Below are 20302 nucleotides of genomic sequence, written 5' to 3' on the forward strand. Positions count from 1 at the left end.
GGACGGGAACTGAAATTTCACCTGGATATGTGGCATCCTGATGTTAGGGAGAAAGTGAGAGTCCAGCAAGAGAAGCAGAAAGCTTGGCATGACAGGTTTGCGAGAGAACAGAGTTTTTAGGAAGGTGAGACTGTCAGGAATTTTGTCAGAGGTCAGCGTGGGTTACTGGTAGCCATTGTGAAAAAAAAAAAGCAGACATACATATAATTTAAGGTAATAAAAACAATAATAAATATAGCTGCATGCAGCAATTATTGGGGCCAAGCCCTATTTGGACATTTTTGGCCTATTTGAACATTGGACTTTATTTGGATACTTTTAAACATCGCAGAGTTCCCATGGTTAAACACTTGCTACACATTGAATTTGTATAGAATCTTCAAAGCTGTAACCTTTTGATTTACACGGATGCTGAAGCTCCATAATTCAAGTGACACTCAACTCAAAATTAAGATTTTGCATATAAATATGCAGTATTTAATGAGCTTAGATGAGATCATACTTTGAAAAGCACAACATCTGGAAAAGAAGCAACTTCAGCATCATTAAATATGCTGGTCTGGACATGTGTGACACCGGATTCAAACCCATGACCTGAAAGGATCGGGGCCAGTGGCTTAGAAGAGTGCGCCACTCAGTAGATGTACTTTCAACAGGCTGCTTAGGAAAGGTTTAGATGTGCGAATGAGCTCCCCAATAAAGTTTTTTTAGCATTTTAACCAGAGTAACATGCAAAGTTAATTTAATGGTAACACAGCTTATGGTTAACCTTGATAGCTAAAGAGTCAAATTAAACAGCTTGGTAACTGGTTAGCCTGTAACTTATTAGCACGCTAAGCTTAATAGCATAAGACAAGAAACACAGGTATGGTCACATTCTGAGAGGTATTTCTTGGGAACAGTAGCAAACATCAAAAATCTGTTCAGTCATTTCTGTGCGAATCAGTCCAAAGATCATATGATCAGATTTTGGACAAAATTGGCCAAAATTTGTAGGAGAAGTAGCAGAAAAAGTTTTTAAGTTTAAGTTTTTCATTTACTTAAATATGACATTTATTTGGCACGACCCAAGGAATCCACAGACAACAAGATCATGATTTTCTGACTAATTGTTCAAAAGTTATAAGCAAAAATGTGAATTTTTGGTATCTCACGACCCATAGGTGGCGCTGTGCCCACCTTTGGCATGGACCCTCAGATCATGGTGTTGAAAGTGTACCAAGTTTTGCTTGATTGATCAAAGTTTGGCCGAGATACAGCCTCTGAACCAATTTTGGGTCAACCTCGTTAAGTTCACAACATCATAACTTTTTTTTTCAGTAGTAGTTAAAAAATTCTGTTCAGTCATTTCTTTTCAGCTCAGTCCAAAGATCATCTGAGCCAATTTTGGGAAGAATTGGATCAATTTTAAAGGAGTAGTAGTGAAAAGACAGAATACTGTACTTTTCAAAATGTCCGCTACTGTAATGGGTGGAGTCTTAATGTAAGCTATTGAATGTGATCAGCATGAGGAGAGTAATCAGGTGTTCTAAGTTAAATTTTTCTAGAATTAGGGGTTCAGGAGTTATTACCATTTCAATGTTGAATTTTTGAACTATTGGTGGCACTTAGCACTCTGCAGACTACTACAGGTCTAGCACAAGCAGAGATGTTGCTGGGACGGGAACTGAAATTTCACCTGGATATGTGGCATCCTGATGTTAGGGAGAAAGTGAGAGTCCAGCAAGAGAAGCAGAAAGCTTGGCATGACAGGTTTGCGAGAGAACAGAGTTTTTAGGAAGGTGAGACTGTCAGGAATTTTGTCAGAGGTCAGCGTGGGTTACTGGTAGCCATTGTGAAAAAAAAAAGCGGTCCATGCTCTTGTGTGGTGAGACTGTCAGATGGGTGAGATGTCCGTTGTCATCAGGATCATCTGAGGAGCTGTCCAGCTGCAGAGCAGTGGGGTTGTATTGATCAAGCTGGAGGGTCAGAAAACAAGGAGAGTCCTGAGAAAACTGTAGAGACTTTGAGGAGATCAGAACGTCAAAAGAAAGCACCATAAAGGCTTAATTTGTAGATCATAGTGTAAATGACAGTTTTATAGCCTGTAATGGAATGCTGGAGGGAAAATTCTGATGGTAACTTTAAGAAAGGTTCTAGTTTGTGTTATGCTGCCACTTTAAGGGGTGTATGTGCGCTGTGAATTACACGTCCCTGTTCTGTTTTGTGATGCAAGGAAGAATGTGATAGTAAAAGTTTCTCAATTCAGTTAAGCCTTGCCTTGCCTCCATTTATTACATATTGGGTTTAATTATTTGCTCATGGGAAAAAAAAACTTTTAACTTTTTTAATTTTGGTATTAATTTACTTAAATACGGTATATTAATACGGTAGGCTTACTAAATAGATCATAAACCATATTCAAGTATTTGTGAATCGATGTAGGTGATGTAGTGTAAGCTCCGGTGAGAATTGTCACGGTTCGCTACTGTGAGGAGCACGGAGCGAGGAACGAGGAGACGGTAAGGACAAACAGGAACTAAACGGTAACATACAAGTAACATGAATATGCTAGTCTCGCGAGAACCAAGTTTTGTTTACAGCAAAGGAAAACCAGTCTCTTCTTGGCTTATATCAAAATCCTCTGAAATTTTTTATTTACCAATCCTAGTTTTCTACTTTTAATTCATGACCGGTGTTTTGTTTTGCTTTTTCTTCTGTGCTTCTGCAGTCAACACTTCTCACTGGAGCTTACTCTACTCCACCGTCCAACGTCATGCGCTGGAATGCCACTCTCTCGTGAACGCGTGTACGACATTTAGCGGAAGATAGAGATTACCGTTTATAAACTTTATAAGCTTTATAGTTTATTTCTTATACAAATGCATTGTTTAACTTCAGAAGGCCTTTATTAACCTCACAGAGCCATGTGGAGTACTTTTTATGATGGATGTTTACATTTTTTGGCTTCAAAATCTCGACCACTATTCACTGACATTATAAAGCTTGGAAGAGCCAGGACATTTTTTTTATATAACTCCGACTGTATTAGTCTAAAAGAAGACAGTCATATACACCTAGGATAGCTTGAGGGTGAGTAAATCATATGGAAATTTTTATTTTTGGGTGAACTATCCCTTTAAAGGTGCAATAGGTGATTGCCTTTAGAAACATTTTTTGTTATGCTGGATGAAAGTCTCTTCACATCCCGATAGCAATCATTAAGTTAAGTGGTCTAAATGTATTTATATGTATTTATATATGCTGTGGAAGGCGTAGGACCAAGAAATGTTCGTCCAATTAAAACGCTCGTTCCGAGCGTTTTGATTGGCTTTCCTACCTGCCTGTCAACATATGTATTTCCATACCTCTGCACACCTGGTTCGCGGAGACAGGATATGTCATCAGCGCGTTCATGTACAGTGCAGGCAAACATGAACAATCCGATCTTCCTTCCTGGTATTGTAGTACTTTTACTAACTGTGCTATAAAGTTTTCTCACCAGTGAATGACACATGATGTATTGTTGTAATGTTGTCTCTGGTATTCTGGTCTGTGAGCGTATATGCGTTCAGGGGGCATGACTTTGGATGGCGATTTGCAGGGAGGGTGGGACGATTGCTTTCAGTGCTATCAGGCTAAAGTTAGCATTTTCCAAGATCTCCTACTGCACCTTTGAGTACTCACGTGCTCTCTAAGAGGGGTTTACTGAACGCACACACCCAAAGCGCGCACACACAAAGCCGTCTTTCAGACAGTTTACTTATATCTTAAGTAAACGTAAACAACTGAGAAAGACAGTAGATCCGTGCATTTGGTCTTAAAGAGACAGCAGCCTAAATAAACCTGCTGCGGTCTATGGCCCTGTCCCAGATAGCACACTTCACTTGCACTTGCGGTCTTACAATGGCCACTGTGTGTGCATGTCCGTTAAGTCCACAAGACCGTAGGTTGTCCCATTCATCATTTTAGCTTTCAAAATGCTATGTGGCCTCGATGCACACTAATGCCAAACCCACACTGAGGCGAGCTCCACAGCAGACTTCTTCTACCTGACAGAAAGTGTGGACTCAGAGAAAGACTGCAAGGGTTTAGGGTGCCATTTGGGAAAGGGCCTGTGTCATTAATGTTAATCAAACAAAGAATACAGAAAAAATACTCACTGTTCTTGAGTGAATAACTTTTGTAACTTAAATTAAAATGAATCATCTGTATTTCTTTGTACAGTGAAAATCATCCAGTGTTATTTTACATTTAATTAATTCATTACATTTCTGTCGTATTTCTGTACTTGAATGCTACTGTTAGACCTAAGTCCAGTTTAATTTTCCTAATAATCATTCCTATATTTCATCACTTTGGAATTATAAGGTTCTATCTGCATTCTGAGCAGTTTCGAGATATTGAGCTTCAAAGTTTTTGCATTTCATATAGTGATATGGGGAACAAATCTCTTTCATATAACAGTTGCAAAATGTACACAAAAATTGTAATGTAAATAAGTTGTCACAGAATAAGAATATGTGAATAACTCAATTTTGACAAAAAATGGCAGATAGAACCTTATAATTCCAAGGTGACGATTTGATACTGACATAAAGGAGAGGGTGCATGTCTCTAGAATCTCCAGCACCCAGAATGATTTGGATCAGCATTTTAGTGTTTATAGGGCTCTCTCACGTCATATTTGGCATACACATGTGCACTCCTCGGAAAGCCTGAAACCACAGAGTATAAATGAGACACCGGTCACAGTACCCCTCATGGTAAAATTCGTTGGGCCACTATTTTAGATAGTATGATTTTAAAATGTAAATTTATAATTTTATAACATTATCTACCATGAGATATATGTTAATGTGTGCTACATATTCTTAAAAAGATAAAGTATTTAGGATGTCTAAGGCTCTGCAAAGAACTCTGGGATGAAAATAAAGCATGCCTTTGTATCAAATCCTACAGTTACAGCTAGTTTAATAAAAAATAAAAAAAAACCTGATAAAGGCACTTAAATACAAGGTATTTTATATTTTTTAAGATTATATAATTAAAAAAAAAACCTGGTAGGAGAATAACAAGATGCAATAACTTCTCTTAGAGCCTGAGGTAATTAACCTGAGGTCACTGAATAAAATACTTTAATACAATATGCACAGTAATATACATCATGATGGATAATAATCTAAACTGCATTTCCTCATTCACTTTTTTATGAATGACATGACACATGAGTGAGAGGCTTTTCTTTCTTCGCATTATTATCAACTGATTGATGATGCTTGACTGAGAAAACATTTCACTAAAAATAAACTGAACTGAGCATATTTCATAGTAATAGAAATTGTAAATATGAACATTTTGGGATATGTTTTTCGGCATGAAATGACATGAGCATTTCTTCATTTATGCTTTAGCGGTTTACAATAAGGATTAAGTATTGTATATCAGACACATGCAACAGAAGTTTATCATGATTTTTTCAAGATATTTATACATGATTTCAAAACTCTTTTGCGAACTTCTTTCAAGTTTAAGCCATAGATTAAAGGATTTAAAAGAGGTGGCACAATAATTATTTCTAAAGCCAAAAAATTACGCAGGTCATCTGGGAAATCGCTTGAGCCGTATCTGTTGTACATTGTATCAAAAAGCATTGCAACACTGAAATTAACTAATGAAATTACATGAGGCACACATGTCTGCCAAAATTTTCTTCTGCACTCTAATGATGCTTTACATGCAATAGCAAGCTTTACATAGGATACAATAATTACAGCGAAAATGCAAAAATTAAATGAAATGCTTATTAGTCCATAAATGTTATTGGTGACAGTTGATTCACATGACAGCTTTACCATTGACCAGTTGTCACAATACAGTTTATCAATGTGATTTTTACACAATACTAACCTATTTGATAGGAGCAGAGCAATGAGTGTTGAAATGAATGGTACAGTCCAACAAATGAAAAGTAGCATGACACAAGAATATGTGTTCATCTTTGAGTGATAGTCTAAAGGTTGACATATGGCCACATGTCTGTCATATGCCATCGCTGCTAATGTAGAATATTCACATTTAATTGAACTGTAGATAACAAAAGATTGAAAAGCACACATGTAAGAAGGAATCACATATGAATCCAGTATTAAATCATGTAGGAATTTAGGATAAAATCCAGTGGATCCATACATTCCATTTAAACACAGATTGCACAGAAAAATGTACATTGGTTGATGAAGGGCTCTCTCCAAAACAATGACCACACAAAGGCAACTGTTCATAAACAATATTAGACTATAAATAAAGAAAAAGCATACGAAATATATATGTCTGTATGATTTAGAGCCTTGTGGTTCCATCAGGGTGTAGGTTGCAAAATAAGTAATATTATCCATTATCTCTGTATGTTACCACAAAATACAAAATTAATTGATATTTGATTATTTACAGTCACCAAATGTTATAAATTTGGTGACTAACACCAAATTATTTGGTGAATAACAATTAAATCTCAAGTAACTGATAAGCATTGATGTCTTTTATCAAGCTTAAAAATATAACAATAACAACGATATACAACAATTACCATGCCAGAGTCCTCATCTTGCATGTTCACAACCACAAAGAGGCTCTGAAGACAACTGGCGTGCTTACAAATGCCTTTTATCCTCACAGCAAATTCTCAGAGAGACTCAAGCATGTACACCTCAGGGATTAATTTACAAACTTTGTTTATCACAAAATGTGATTTTCAGTATAAATTAGCATTTATTTAATTTCTTAGTATATTTTGTAACAAATGTAAAAGAAATGTAAAAGTAAACGGATCTAAAAGTCTAAAAATATACACTGAAGACAAACATTCAACATATTGCTACATAAAAATGCATGTAGCTTTTATTCAATTAATTTCCACTTGTAGTTAATAAACTGAAAAAGAAACATCAGTGAATCTTTTCATTTAGTAATTATTATTATTATTATTATTATTGTTATTAATTTTCTGATGAATGTTTATTTTTATAACTATTCTTATTTTAAATTAACAGATTTTTTTTGATTGGTTTAGTATATATACATATATATATATATTTAAAAACAACAATAAGAACTCTTAAAGGGATAGCACCCCAAAAGGTCATCATTTAGGGTGGGGCATTTACACGTCACCATTTAACTGAAAACTTTTTATGCGTTTTGGCCGTTCATTAACATAACAATGTGTGTAGGAGGCCTGAAAACGCAAACTTTAAAAACTGGTTGCAAGGTGCAAGTTTTTGAAAATAATAGGCTACCGTTATCGTCACTGTGTAAACTATGAAACTACAAATTTATGAAAATGGTGACATCATGTGCATGCATATTACATGTTTGCATAGGTTTTTTTTTTTTATTTTTTTTTTACAATGTGACATCGCCAACTATTGGTCTGGCATGCATAATACAGTGTTTTAAGTTGTTTTTGCGGATCCCTGTAGTCTCTACACGAAAAATGCAAAGTACATCGTTGCCATGTCAATGTACTTACTCACCCTCATGTCATTCCAGACTGATAAAGCCCAAAGTATACTTCAGTTTTGACATGAGCCCTTAGCATATGTTTACAGCTGAGCATGTAACTTTTCAACGCATATTCCATTTAATAGTTTGTGCTAGGGCTAAAATTGTTGACAAATATTTTTGTTGTCAAATAGTCGTATGATCTTATATGACCTAACGTAAGGCCCTGCAATAATGTGGTTTTACTGGTGCTGTAGCACAAGACTGTAATTCAGCCCTCCTGCATGCAATTCAATAGAATAAGACATGGCGCTTATGTTTGAAACAGTTGAGTGTGGGAAAGTTTTACAAAACTACAAACAAAAAATGCGGTCATGTTTAAAGGCGAAGCTCCTTTGCTTTCTTCACTTAGGGGTAAAAATAAGTTATATATGCAACATTTACGCAAGCAGCGGTTTACTGTCAGTGAGCATACCAATGCTTCTGAGAGCAGAGTTTAGATGAATATGTAAATATGTGATGCTTGCTTTCCTCTAAATAACAAAATAAACACACAATAAACATGACAGCGGTGATAAAAACAGCAGTTAAGAAAACATCTGATCATAGCCATATAGATATGTTTCCACCAGCTCCATTCCAGTCACATCACGTTTGTCTCTATAGCGCTTTATACAATAGATTGATTTAAAACAAGAGCTTTACATTAAACATGAAAAACAGTGTCAGTGTTGCTTTCAGTTAGGATTACAGTTTGATTTTCTGCTATAAAGCAGCTCTCCAGTGTGGAGCTAGCTAATGTTAAAATCTTTTTATTAGTATAAAAACATAAATGATAGCTTGGTTTGCACTGATTAAAGCTTGACCTAACTCAAGACTGTTTTGATTATCACAGTACTATAAAGTATTTTTGAGAGATAATGTAGTGAAAAAATGGTTTATCGAAAAATGTCTTATCACCATTTTTAGATGTTCGGCAGAATGATGCATCAGTCAGTCAGTTACTTTTTCATACAGTTAATTAAATGGTGAATGAGAAAGTGTCTCTGTCTGTCATCTCATTTTATGTCAAATATATTAATTTGTATTGTAAAAAATAATTGTATAATAACTGTAATTGTATAACAGTAATGTTTTCATGAAGCATTTTCATAGACTGAAGTCCTTGTGACCTTGAAGACCTTGTTTTATTTATTAGTTAGAATATGTATAACTCAATATTTTAACAAATTGCAAAAGCTGAATAATCAATCAGAGTCTACTGATTAATCACTGAAATAATTGTTCTAATATATAAAAAATAAAATATAAATTTTCTGCAAACCTAGTGTGCGCAAACACAGCCATTTGACACACATAGCATACACCTGAAATTTCATCCTTCAGCGTCTGCGCTATTTCTCTCCAGAGGTTATGACCATCTCTTGTAGATATCTTATCCTGCTTGCACAAGCACTCGTTGACACGTCTGATGTAGTGAGAAGGGTCTGGCTGCAGACTTGCACTTGCACTCTCAGACTTGCATTCTCAGACTTGAGACTTGCACTCTCAGACACTTGCGCTTCAGCAATTGACATCACTTGCAGTCTTTTTTTTATTTTATTTTGTTCTATTTATTGATTACTTTTTGTTTGAATCTCTCAACATTTTACAACAGTAGCCAGGTGGTGAAGACAAGAAAAAAGAAACTAAATTACAATGTCACTTGCAATCGCCACTTGCACTCTCCGCTACCTGCGACATCACTTGCAATCGACACAAATCGTGCGTGTTGCCAATGGAGACAAGAAGCTGTGGTGGTGATTAAACGATTAAAACTAATTTTATACTATAACAATGACTAAGACAATGATATAAAAGAGCTGTAGACAGTTTATTCTATATGGAAAAACGCTTAACACGTTACCGGCCTCGCCCCGTTCCCATGGCTCTCGGCCCTGCCCCACTCTCTGGAGGGAGCCGATCACGGCGGCCGTGGCGTACCTGGGGGTAAGGACAGACGAGGCGAGAGAAAAGGAGACAGAACGATGAGGAGAGACAGAGACGAGAGAGGGGAGAGATGCCGTGCACAAACAGAACCAAAACAACACAAATAGTCCAGGCCTGGTCCTCTCTCGTCCTTCACTGTCGTTACTGCTCCTTTTATCCTTCCGGAGCTCCTCTGTGGGACTCGAGAACGGTGAGTGACGCAGGTGACGCTCATTATCATTAACTCCACCGGCTTCGCTCCGTTCCCACGGCTCTCGGTCCCACCCCACTCGTCACACAAATATTTTATTTTAAACCAGTGGTTTAGAGCATGAATCAAACTGGTCAAGTAACAAGATTTCAGCAAAAGAGGATCCTAGAACAGTATTCCTCATGCTCTGGTGGCAAATAAAGTCATAATGTATTGCCTGACCCAGTTGTAGAATCAAGCTATATTTGACATTATTTTGTGTGTTAGGAAGTAACCTGTATTCTACACAGTAAAGCAATTGCTAGATTCAGGGTTTTCCCTATTCACTTTTATGCACAAACACAAGGAGCCACATGAAAAGCTATTCTTTATTTTCTCTGGTTGCTGGTACTTGGCAGTGAAAAAAAAAACATGTCACTTGAAATTGACATTGGGTCTGCAGCATGAAATTTCTCAAGTATTTTTTTCATTTATGTTCACAATAAGTTTAGTTGTTTACAATAAGTTCAGTATTGTATGTTTACATAAAGGGACTCTACATGTCTGTATGATTTACAGCCTTTTTGTTCCATCAGGGTGAAGGTTGCAAAATAGGTCCTATTATCAATTATGTTTGGTATGCTACTCAAACATTTATTAAAGTTGATTTGACATTTTAAAAATAACAATTGCATCACAAATACCTGATAAGCTGATCAGGTTTTCCATAAATCTTGGGGAAAAAAACATAAAAAATGACATTTAAAACAACAACTGATCAACTATTACCATTTTAACGTGGGGAGGCATGACAACACAGTAGTGGATTGAAGTGCAGGCTTTATTCAAAAGAGTGGTCAAAACAGGCAGGGTCAAACACCAGCAAACACTATAATCCAAGGCAGAGGCAAAAGAGTAATCCACAGAACAGGCAAAGGTCAGGTCAGGGAGCAAACAATCATAAAAAACATCTCAGGTTACGTATGTAACCATGGTTCCCTGAGAAGGGAACGAGACACTGCGTCCTCTAGGGGTCGCTATGGGGAACGCCTTCGGTGTGACCGGTGTCTGAAGCATACATCTAAACACGACAATGATATTGGCCGGCGACAGCCTATGATGTGACTACCGGCGCGACCACAGTATAAAAGGGCGCCGGTAGAACACGTCATCCGCTTCTTCGTCTGAAGCTTACGTCCAAAGCATGGCGAGGAGACTAGAAGACGCAGTGTCTCGTTCCCTTCTCAGGGAACCATGGTTACATATGTTACCTGAGACATTCCCTTCCTAGGGAACTTCGAACTGCGTCCTCTAGGGGTCGCTATGGGGAACGGTATACCCACGCTACCATGCTGAGGGGAGTGCATGCCAATACCACGGCGAGCACTAAGTACCAACTCTACAAGTCAAAGGAGCTGCCCCTAGGACGTTTGACGGCTGTCAGTGACATAACCCCCTACGGCCAAAGGCCTGAGCTGTGCACCAAACTTACCTGTAAGGGCTGGCTTGTATAAAGCCCGAGCCCAGGGCAAAGCTCAAGCCTGGAATCAAAAAATAACCAAGGATTCCTTTAAGGGGATAAGGCCGAGTATCAGGGCTGCTTACAATCCCATATTCTGGTCTGTCAAACAGAGACTACCTCCTGCTCTAAGAACGAGCTACCTGGTCTGTCAAACAGAGACTACCTCCTGCTCTAAGAACGAGCTACCGAGGATCTCAAGATACCCAGGGAAACTTAGTAGTAATACCCTGTCTAGAATGTGAATATGCGGAGAGTGGGGCCCAAGGTAACCGGGGCCAGAGCCAACTCCGAGAAAGGGGACGATGCAACAACACGTCACCCTTATCATAAAGGCTTTTAACCTGTTAACCTGCACCCCCCATTTTGGGACTCACAGCTGAAAATGACCTACCTAACTTAAAATGGTAACAGTTCCTGACAACAGTGTGCTACACTGTTACGTTATGATGTTTTTTTCATTGTGTTTTCATAATACTTGTTCTTTTGGATGTTTTCTTTTTAAGTTTCAGATCGCCGCTGATTTGCTAAGAGTGTTGCCACCTATCAGCGGTAATTGGGTGATCAGCGGGCAGTCCTTTTAAAACGCCTCTTCCGTTCTTCAGAAGTGAGCGGTGTGACTTCGGGCCGGTCGCACTGATCCAGACTCCCTGTCAGCCGCCAGACCAAAATGTACTGTTAGTGTTTTTGAGTGTTTCTTTTGATTGTTTGTTTTCTTTGGAATGTGGTAGTAATGTAAGAGAGACCTGCCTTTTTGTTTAAATCTCATTTCTACAATGGTTTTTTGGTTAAGCGTAGTTAGGTTAGGTTGATGTATTTATTTTTATTTTCTTTGTGACAGGTTGGTTTTGTTTGTTATTTTGGGCCTTGGGTCTCTCTGACGAAAAATACCACTTTATTATTTTTATCTCTTTATATTTCTTTATATTCGTCTCTTAGACTAATTATTTTGCTTTATTTTTGTTTCTTTGCTTGGACCGTGGGTCCCTTAATGAATGCTATTAATTGGTGGTTGTGTTATTCTCGGTAATGACCTTGCAGGTGGAAAGGTATTGCCGTTCCCTGAAGTAGTTGAGGATCTGCTTTCTGAACCACGAAATGTTGTAGACTTAGTTTCGATAGTGACGTGGTTGAACTTTCAGACAGCTTTCTGGTTTCCCCTGACAGCGCTGACGTTTGCCAGGAGCTTCCTGTAGAGATAGAACATAAGCACTCCGAGTCGCTGTCCACTGTACCTGGTGCTGAAATTGATCTGTCTTTGACTATTGATAGGCTCACCTTAGCGAACGCGCAAAAACATGATAATTCACTGGCTCGCTGCAGAGCTGCCGTTGTGAAAAAGGAAGATGTGTTTGAAAGACCTATTGCTTATTTTTGGGATAACTGGTTGCTGATGCGAAAAAGAATGCCATCGGTTTCTGAATGTGAAGCTGATGCAGTTTATCAGATAGTCGTGCCCACACAATTTTGCTTTCATGTGTTGATGTTAGCTCACGATCACAGCCTTTCAGGTCATTTGGGCATTACAAAAACATACCACCGCATCTTACGACATTTTTACTCACTTACAATTTTGGTGTCTTTGGAAAGAAGACCCTTTGGGCTTTACTATCCATCATCCAGAGTTGATAATGCTCAAAAAGATAAAAAGTTATAGACACCAAAGTGCCTTGAAAAAATTGTACCACACTAAAAAATATTTTCTTTCATATAAAAATACATGAAATGAGTCCTGGAGCAATCCAGAAAAGTAATGGGTTGAAAGTCACATGTCTCATGAGTTTCTATTTCAAATCTGAAGAAGATACCATGAAAAATGAGATCCCTGCCACCATTTGTCTGAGACTATGTCTAGTCCCCCCCCCCACACGCTGATGTGTGCTCATACAGATGGTAATCACACACAGCCACATTCTCCACAAAACACACACACATACTGTATATGAAAAATGTTGAAGAAAAAAAAAAGAATTATTTGTGCAAAAAGCTGATCGCTAAGATACTCCCCCATCACATGACAGGTGCATCACAGCGTGCGTCATGAGCCGACACGAGAGAGCGCCAGAATTCAAATAAACAATATTCCGCATATCTTTGGCTTTTTTTTTTTTTGTGGATGGTCTCATTCTGTTTGTGACACTGTATGCTACAAAACCATGTTGCTTTTTACTACCAAGATGCAGTTTTTGAGTGCAAGTTATTCCATAACGGATACAAACAATAACTCTCCCCGAAAAAATGAGACGTAAACAAAGTAATTACCATTCATATTACAACGTTATTGCTTCGTTGGACTAAAAGTGCTCTATGGGATGTTGTTCAGTGGACCCTTACCTTTCTAACTAAACCGGGATTTACAGCTGTGGATGACACTCCCGTCATGTCATTGTTTTCATGTTGGAGCGTGATGTACAGATCCCGGCCCTCAACTGGTGGAGGATGAGAGGGCTGGATCACCTGTCATTTGAGGGGTTCGTCAAATTCCTAGCCCGTTAGGCGAATCCTCCGGCCGAAGAGGCTGTAGCGCCCCCAGAAACGGCCGAAGCACCTCCAGAGACTGCCGAAGAAGCTGCAGCGCCCCCAGTGACAGCCGAAGAGTCTCGTAAACGGAGGAGAGGTAGGAGGAAGAATGGGTCCGCCTCACCACCCCTAGAGGTGGCTGAAGAGGCTGTAGCGCCCCTAGAGGCGGCCGATGAGGCTGCAGCACCCTCAGCGGTTCCTGATGAGGTTGAAGTGCCCGCAGTGGTGGCGGAAGAGAATCCTCCGGCCGAAGAGGCTGTAGCGCCCCCAGAAACGGCCGAAGCACCTCCAGAGACTGCCGAAGAAGCTGCAGCGCCCCCAGTGACAGCCGAAGAGTCTCGTAAACGGAGGAGAGGTAGGAGGAAGAATGGGTCCGCCTCACCACCCCTAGAGGTGGCTGAAGAGGCTGTAGCGCCCCTAGAGGCGGCCGATGAGGCTGCAGCACCCCCAGAGGCGGCCGATGATGCTGCAGCGCCCCCAGAGGTGGCTGACGACGTTACAGTGCCCCGGTCTTGGAAACGGAGGAGGAAAAAGGTTTCCTCCATCCCACATGGCCTGGAGGCCATCCAGGAGCCCGCTGTTGGCCTGGAGGCCGTCCCAGACCCTCCCAAGCTCCTTGCCCTGCCGGCGCCGCCCAAGCTCCTTGCCGTGCCGGCGCCGCCCAAGCTCCTTCCATGGCCTACTGGCTCCGCCCAAGCTCCTTGCCCTGCCGGCGCCGCCCAAGCACCTTGCCCTGATGCCGGCTCCCTCCTTGATACGGGCTCCACCCTTCCTGCCTGCCAAGCTCCCAGCTCCGCCTTGGCCCCCTGTCAGGACTCCAGAAGCAGAAGAGTCTGCTTGGTGTGCCAGGTGGCGTCCCTTTTGAGGAGGGGTAGTGTCAGGGTTCTGTCACTTCGGTCTAGTGTAATTCATGGTTTTGTGACAGAGCCCTGACACTCCCGTCGTGTCATTGTTTTCATGTGAGCGCGTTGCTTCGAGAGTGCTCGAGCCGTGCGCTCTCGTCTGCGTGTCCTGTTTCATGTTGGAGCGTGTGTGCTGAACACAAACCGCGTGCTTTTCTTGTTGTCTTGTGTTGTTGCACGCTGCGTGCTTTCGTGTCTTGTGCTGTGTAGCATGCAGCTTGGTTTTCACTGGCTGTGTGCTGTCTTGTCTTGTGTGAACACGCGGCTTATGAGTTTTCTCATTAGCTGCGTGTTCGTGTCTTGTTTTGTTCAAGCACATGGCTTGTGATTGTTTTGCTGGCCATGTGCTTGTGTTTGTTTTGTGTGAGCACATGGCTTTTGTCTTTGTTTCCTGTGTGCCATGTGCTCTCATGTCAATTGTCTTGACCCCACCCATCTTGTTACCTGATTATTGGTTAATTTGCCCCACATGTGTTCCCTCGTTACCCTCCTCATTTGCTCCCTATTTATTGTCCTTGTCTTTGAAGTCCTAGGCCAGTTCGTCATCGTATCACCATCGAATGTATCCTGTCGTGTCGTGTCCTGTCCTGATCCTGCCTTGCCAGCCTGTTTTTCCCCCACAGGGTAGTTTTTGTTGTTTGTTTTGTTTTATTTTTCTATTAAAAGCCCATTACTCTGCACTACTGAGCCCTCGCCTCATCCCTTTATCCCCAACCTTGACAGTGGATGCATTTATGACTCGTTATTACGATAAATCTGGTACATACTGCGTTTTGATTATGCATGTTTTGATGTGTACTGCTTACACAAATTTAGCAAATACATTCTTTATAAGCTTTCCATTGAAAAACAGCGATCTATCATCGATGCTTGAGGCTTAGACCTTTAGAATGACATATAGTTTGTCAAGATTAATTATGTCCCTTTTCATTTAATCTATTCGTAAACATTGACACGTGCAAACAAAGAGCGTTCAGTACGCCGGCATCCAGGTGCGGGTTAACAGGTTAGGAAGGTGCACAAAGGCTGGTGTGCACACCTGCCATGAATATGGACTTTAGAAAGTGCAAAGAGAACTAGCGTGAGCACTTACCATAGATATGGAATTAGAAATACTGTAATGAACCAACGGTTGAGTGGTGCCCAAGGTGAAAACCGGGGCCTAACCAACTCATAGAAAGGGAACGAGGCTACAGTGCGTAACCCTTACCATACAAGTACGCAAAATTCCTAGCGTACACACTTACCACAGTGTGGATTTTAAAAAGTGCACAGAAGCTGAGCGTGTCGACCTATGAGAACAAAAGGAAATTACTGATAGGGAGAAATTTCCCGTCAGGTCCTTTCCCTGTTCTACCCATCAACCACAAATCATGGCAATGGGCAGCCAATTCTCACTGCAACCGCAACGCGCAGCACGCCTTCAGCTCCCGCAGGAGCTAAACACACTCCGCCCAAGCACTAGATTACCTCGGAAATCAAGCGAGAACGACAACCGCTGCTGCGAATGCGTCGCTATTCCCGCGAGAGGCGAACGCACTCATGCAAACACTATCTACAAACTCGGGTAAATGGTGACGTACTCACCTCCCCCTCAGTAGTCTTGTGAATGCATCACGATGAGCACAAGCTGTCTCCTCGTGAGCAACCGCAACGCGCAGCACGCCTTCAGCCCCCGCAGGAGCTAAACACACTCCGCCCAAGCACTAGATTACCTTGGAAATCAAGCGAGAACGACAACCGCTGCTGCGAATGCGTCGCTATTCCCGCGAGAGGCGAACGCACTCATGCAAACACTATCTACAAACTCGGGTAAATGGTGACGTACTCACCTCCCCCTCAGTAGTCTTGTGAATGCATCACGATGAGCACAAGCTGTCTCCTCGTGAGACGAGCGCGTTCAATTCATGCTTATCCCTCACAAGAAACAAGCAATGAATGCAGAGCGCATCCAACTCCCTCGAGAGCTGAACGCGCTTGCTCTTCACCACACACACACAGAACGCGAGTCGTGTGAAACTGCGGGTATGAGAGCAAAGCCTCTGTCGAGAAAACATGCATTCCTAGTCGTGCTTAACATAAACAAACGGTCAGTGAAGATGAAGAAGAGGATGACGGGCTCTACCGGCGCCCTTTTATACTGTGGTCGCGCCGGTAGTGACGTCATAGGCTATCGCCAGCCAATGTCATTGTCGTGTTTAGATGTATGCTTCAGACACCGGTCACGCCGAAGGCGTTCCCCATAGCGACCCCTAGAGGACGCAGTTCAAAGTTCCCTCAGAAGGGAACCAGGTAAGCAGTCCAGAGTCAAAGAACACTAAAGCAAAGCAAGGCAAGGCAATGCATGAAAACAAGGAATCTAGGAAACACTGGCAGGAACACAGAAACACAGGACCAAGGGAACGCTACAGGCTAGCAATACTCGGCAGTCTGAGTTTGTGTATGTGCATCTTTTATAGTCCTTCTGATTGGGAACAGATGTGAGTGTGATAATGAGTTCCTAGGCCAGGGTAGAGTGGCAAGAGTCCCTCTTGTGGAGTTTATGGGCACTCCAGCCGGAGATCGTGACAACCATACCAGAGTTGTCATCTTATGTGTTGACAATCACAAAGAGGCCCTGAAGACATCTGACATGCTTATACTTTTTTCCTCACAGCAATTTCTCTGTGAGTCTTTGATGCATAAACCTCTGGGGTTATTTTATAAACTGTGTTTGTCACGATCATTTGCTTTTCAATGTAAATAAGCATTTTCTCCCCCATCTCCCCCATCTTGTATAGAACAAGATAGTTAAAAAAGTTTCAAGACTTTGAAAGGACTATGAACTGTTCGAGAAAATAAATCCTTCCAACTTATCTTTTCGTTTAGTGAATATTGCCTTGGTTGTAATCTGAATTTATATACAATACGGAAAAAGTGATTTGGTTACAGCAGATGGAATTTATGTGGAAAAGTGACTATAGTATTTTTTTATTTTTTTTAAATATATAAATATAAATGTAAGAAATAGTCACAATACAGATTTCCGTATTGCTTACTAGCATCTTCACATTCACATTGCCCTTTGGTGCTGGAATATATCAATAAAATGGGCAAATAAATAAATAAATAAATAATAGTATAATTAAACACTTAAATATGTCACAGAAAGACACAGCTGTACATTGAGAACACAATTCAAATGCAAGCATATGAAGGCGTTCTGAATATTATTAAAAACGTGTAGTTTTTCCTAAAACATGGCTGTTTCTCAGCATTGTAAACAATGTAAACAAATCCTTTGCTTTAATATTTTACAGTACATTCAAGAAAAATAGAACAATAATGAGTGAGTGTATTTTTTTTATTGTTTTCTGATGTTAACAAAAGATTTAAAGATTCTTTTGCGTACTTCATGGAGTTTTAACCCATAGATTACTGGATTGGCAAGAGGTGGCACAATAAGCATCTCTAGTGCCAAAAAATTTTGCAGGCTCTCTGAGACATTGTTTGAGCCATATCTGCTGTACATGGCATCAAAAAACACAGCAATAACATAATTAATCACTGTAAACATATGGGGCACACATGTCTGCCAAAATTTCCTTCTGCACTCTAATGATGCTTTGCATGCAATGATAAGTTTTATATAGGACAAAATAATAAAAACAGACAGACAAAAATAAAATGAAATAACAAAATATCCATAAATATTATTGATTACAGTTGATTCACATGAAAGTTTTACCATAGACCAATTGTCACAGTACAATTTATTAATGTGATATTTACACAATTTCAGCCTATTTGACAATACAAGAACAATGATCATAAAAACAAAGGGCAGGATCCAACAGAAGCAAAGTAATACACTGCATGAAAATTTGTTCAGTTTTGTATGATAGTCTAAAGGTCGACATATGGCCACATGTCTGTCATATGCCATCACAGTTATTGTAGTACAATCACACATGACTGAAGCATAGATCACAAAAGCTTGAAATGCACACATGTAAGAAGGAATCACATATGAATCCAGCATTAAATCATGTAGGAATTTAGGATAAAATCCTGTAGCCCCATAAATATCATTTACACACATATTGCACAGAAAAATGTACATTGGTTCATGAAGGGCTTTTTCCAAGACAATAACAACACTGACCCAAGTGTTAACTAAAAGTATCATAATATAGAGCACCAAGAAGCATGTGAAATAAATATGTCTGTATGATTTAGAGTCTCTTGGTTCCATCAGGGTGTAGGTAGGAAAATATGTTATATTATCCATGTTCATCAAATATTAGCCATGAAAATCAACCACATAAAAGACAAAAAATCCAAAAAGACAGATTTCTAAAACCATTCGACTATTACCTTACACCAGTCATCAAATCTTACAGTATATGGTCATACAGGTAATGACCACTAACCTGCTTATAAATAACACTTTTGCTCATGACAACTGGTCTGTGAGGATCTAGCAACTAAACCCTAGGGGTTATTCTAAGAGCTTGTTTGGTCTTTCACATGTGGTTCAATGCAATACAGCATTATCGTCACTCAAATCACCAGATGATTTGAAAAGTATTAAAAACTGCTTAACCTGTTAACTGTCACGGGCCCACTTGCCATTACATGTTTTAAACAGTAATATCTTAGTCTGAACCTAAAGTAATCTTGACAAACTATATATCGTTTGAAAGCTTAAAGACTATAGTTTTAATATTTGGTGACTAATTTTTTAAATATTTTACAGAGCAACTGTAATTTATTAATATGCAAGAAGAGTACTCATCAGAGTCAGAGAGTGCGTTCTGACCTTTACTTTGAAATAGTGATGCACATATGAAATCATGAAAAATCAGTAAAAATCTTTATTCATTTTCATGGAGAGTGTTCAAAAGATAACATCCATTCTATGTTTTTGAGAAAAAAAGGTCTAAAAGTGTTTTGAACATATAGAAAAAACAATAGATTCTCCATTTTTGATGCATCATGAACTATAATGCAAGTCCAGGGTTCTCGTAGCATGTCTTTTATGTTTTTTTTTTTTAGGTTGAATTGAAATCAAATACTGCCATACTGCCCTTAATACTTCTGATTGTGATGTCTATTTCATAAATATTGAGAAAAGTATGGAAAAACATGTTTCAGATCACTCAAACCATATATAGAAATGAAGGCGCTCTTAAATGGTTACTAATGGCGTTTGATGTTCATCTAGTGGAAAAACTTGGTACTACGCCCAAACAAAATCTCACTGAAAGCTCCTTTTTTGAGATATCAACCTCAAATTTGGAACATAACTTGTTCAGAATTTAGCTTTTGATTTTCTAGCAGTTTTAGAGTAAAACATGCTTTGTAAAATATATATTTTATATCAAATATAAATATTTAAATTATTATATTTTATATTTTCATAAACTTAAGCTTCCATAACTTTTTTTGTTTTATAATCTTTATAACCTTTTTCACTTCTATAATAATCTGCCTTAAAAAGAGACCAACCATAAGTCTGTGGTCCAAAGCATTCAAAATTTATAACAGTTTAAGTTGGAAATGTCATTTTCAGGTCTTCAGAGTCCTGACATCATATTTAGAAGAAGGTCTTATTATGTTACATATCATATTTCAACAAATAGAGAAGAAAGTCAGGATCCCTGACATACCAAGAGCTTTGACCTATTTTCCTTTCTCAAGATCTTTCCTTCAAATAATTTTTTGAGAAGGTAAAGCTTT

The 20302-nt window shown here is 39.5% G+C and overlaps 2 protein-coding genes across 2 annotated transcripts; both read right to left on the reverse strand.

Annotated features, from left to right (window-relative positions):
• Nucleotides 1–5447: 5447 nt before the first annotated feature.
• LOC107703496 (olfactory receptor 5M3-like) lies at nucleotides 5448–6377 on the reverse strand. The gene has a single exon (XM_016506120.1). It carries the CDS (start codon nucleotides 6375–6377, stop codon nucleotides 5448–5450), a length of 930 nt encoding a protein of 309 aa, XP_016361606.1.
• Nucleotides 6378–17924: 11547 nt separating this feature from the next.
• On the reverse strand, nucleotides 17925–18851 carry or62b3 (odorant receptor, family 62, subfamily B, member 3). Its single transcript, XM_016506121.1, has one exon. It carries the CDS (start codon nucleotides 18849–18851, stop codon nucleotides 17925–17927), a length of 927 nt encoding a protein of 308 aa, XP_016361607.1.
• Nucleotides 18852–20302: the final 1451 nt, after the last annotated feature.

The sequence above is a fragment of the Sinocyclocheilus anshuiensis genome, unplaced genomic scaffold (genome assembly GCF_001515605.1).
Source record: "Sinocyclocheilus anshuiensis isolate Anshui unplaced genomic scaffold, SAMN03320099.WGS_v1.1 scaffold330, whole genome shotgun sequence".
In the NCBI taxonomy this organism is placed as follows: Eukaryota; Metazoa; Chordata; class Actinopteri; order Cypriniformes; family Cyprinidae; genus Sinocyclocheilus; species Sinocyclocheilus anshuiensis.

Coding starts and splice junctions, on each gene's coding strand:
- or62b3 (XM_016506121.1), bottom strand. CDS start 18,851: ATGGATAATATAACATATTTTCCTACCTACACCCTGATGGAACCAAGA.
- LOC107703496 (XM_016506120.1), bottom strand. CDS start 6,377: ATGGATAATATTACTTATTTTGCAACCTACACCCTGATGGAACCACAA.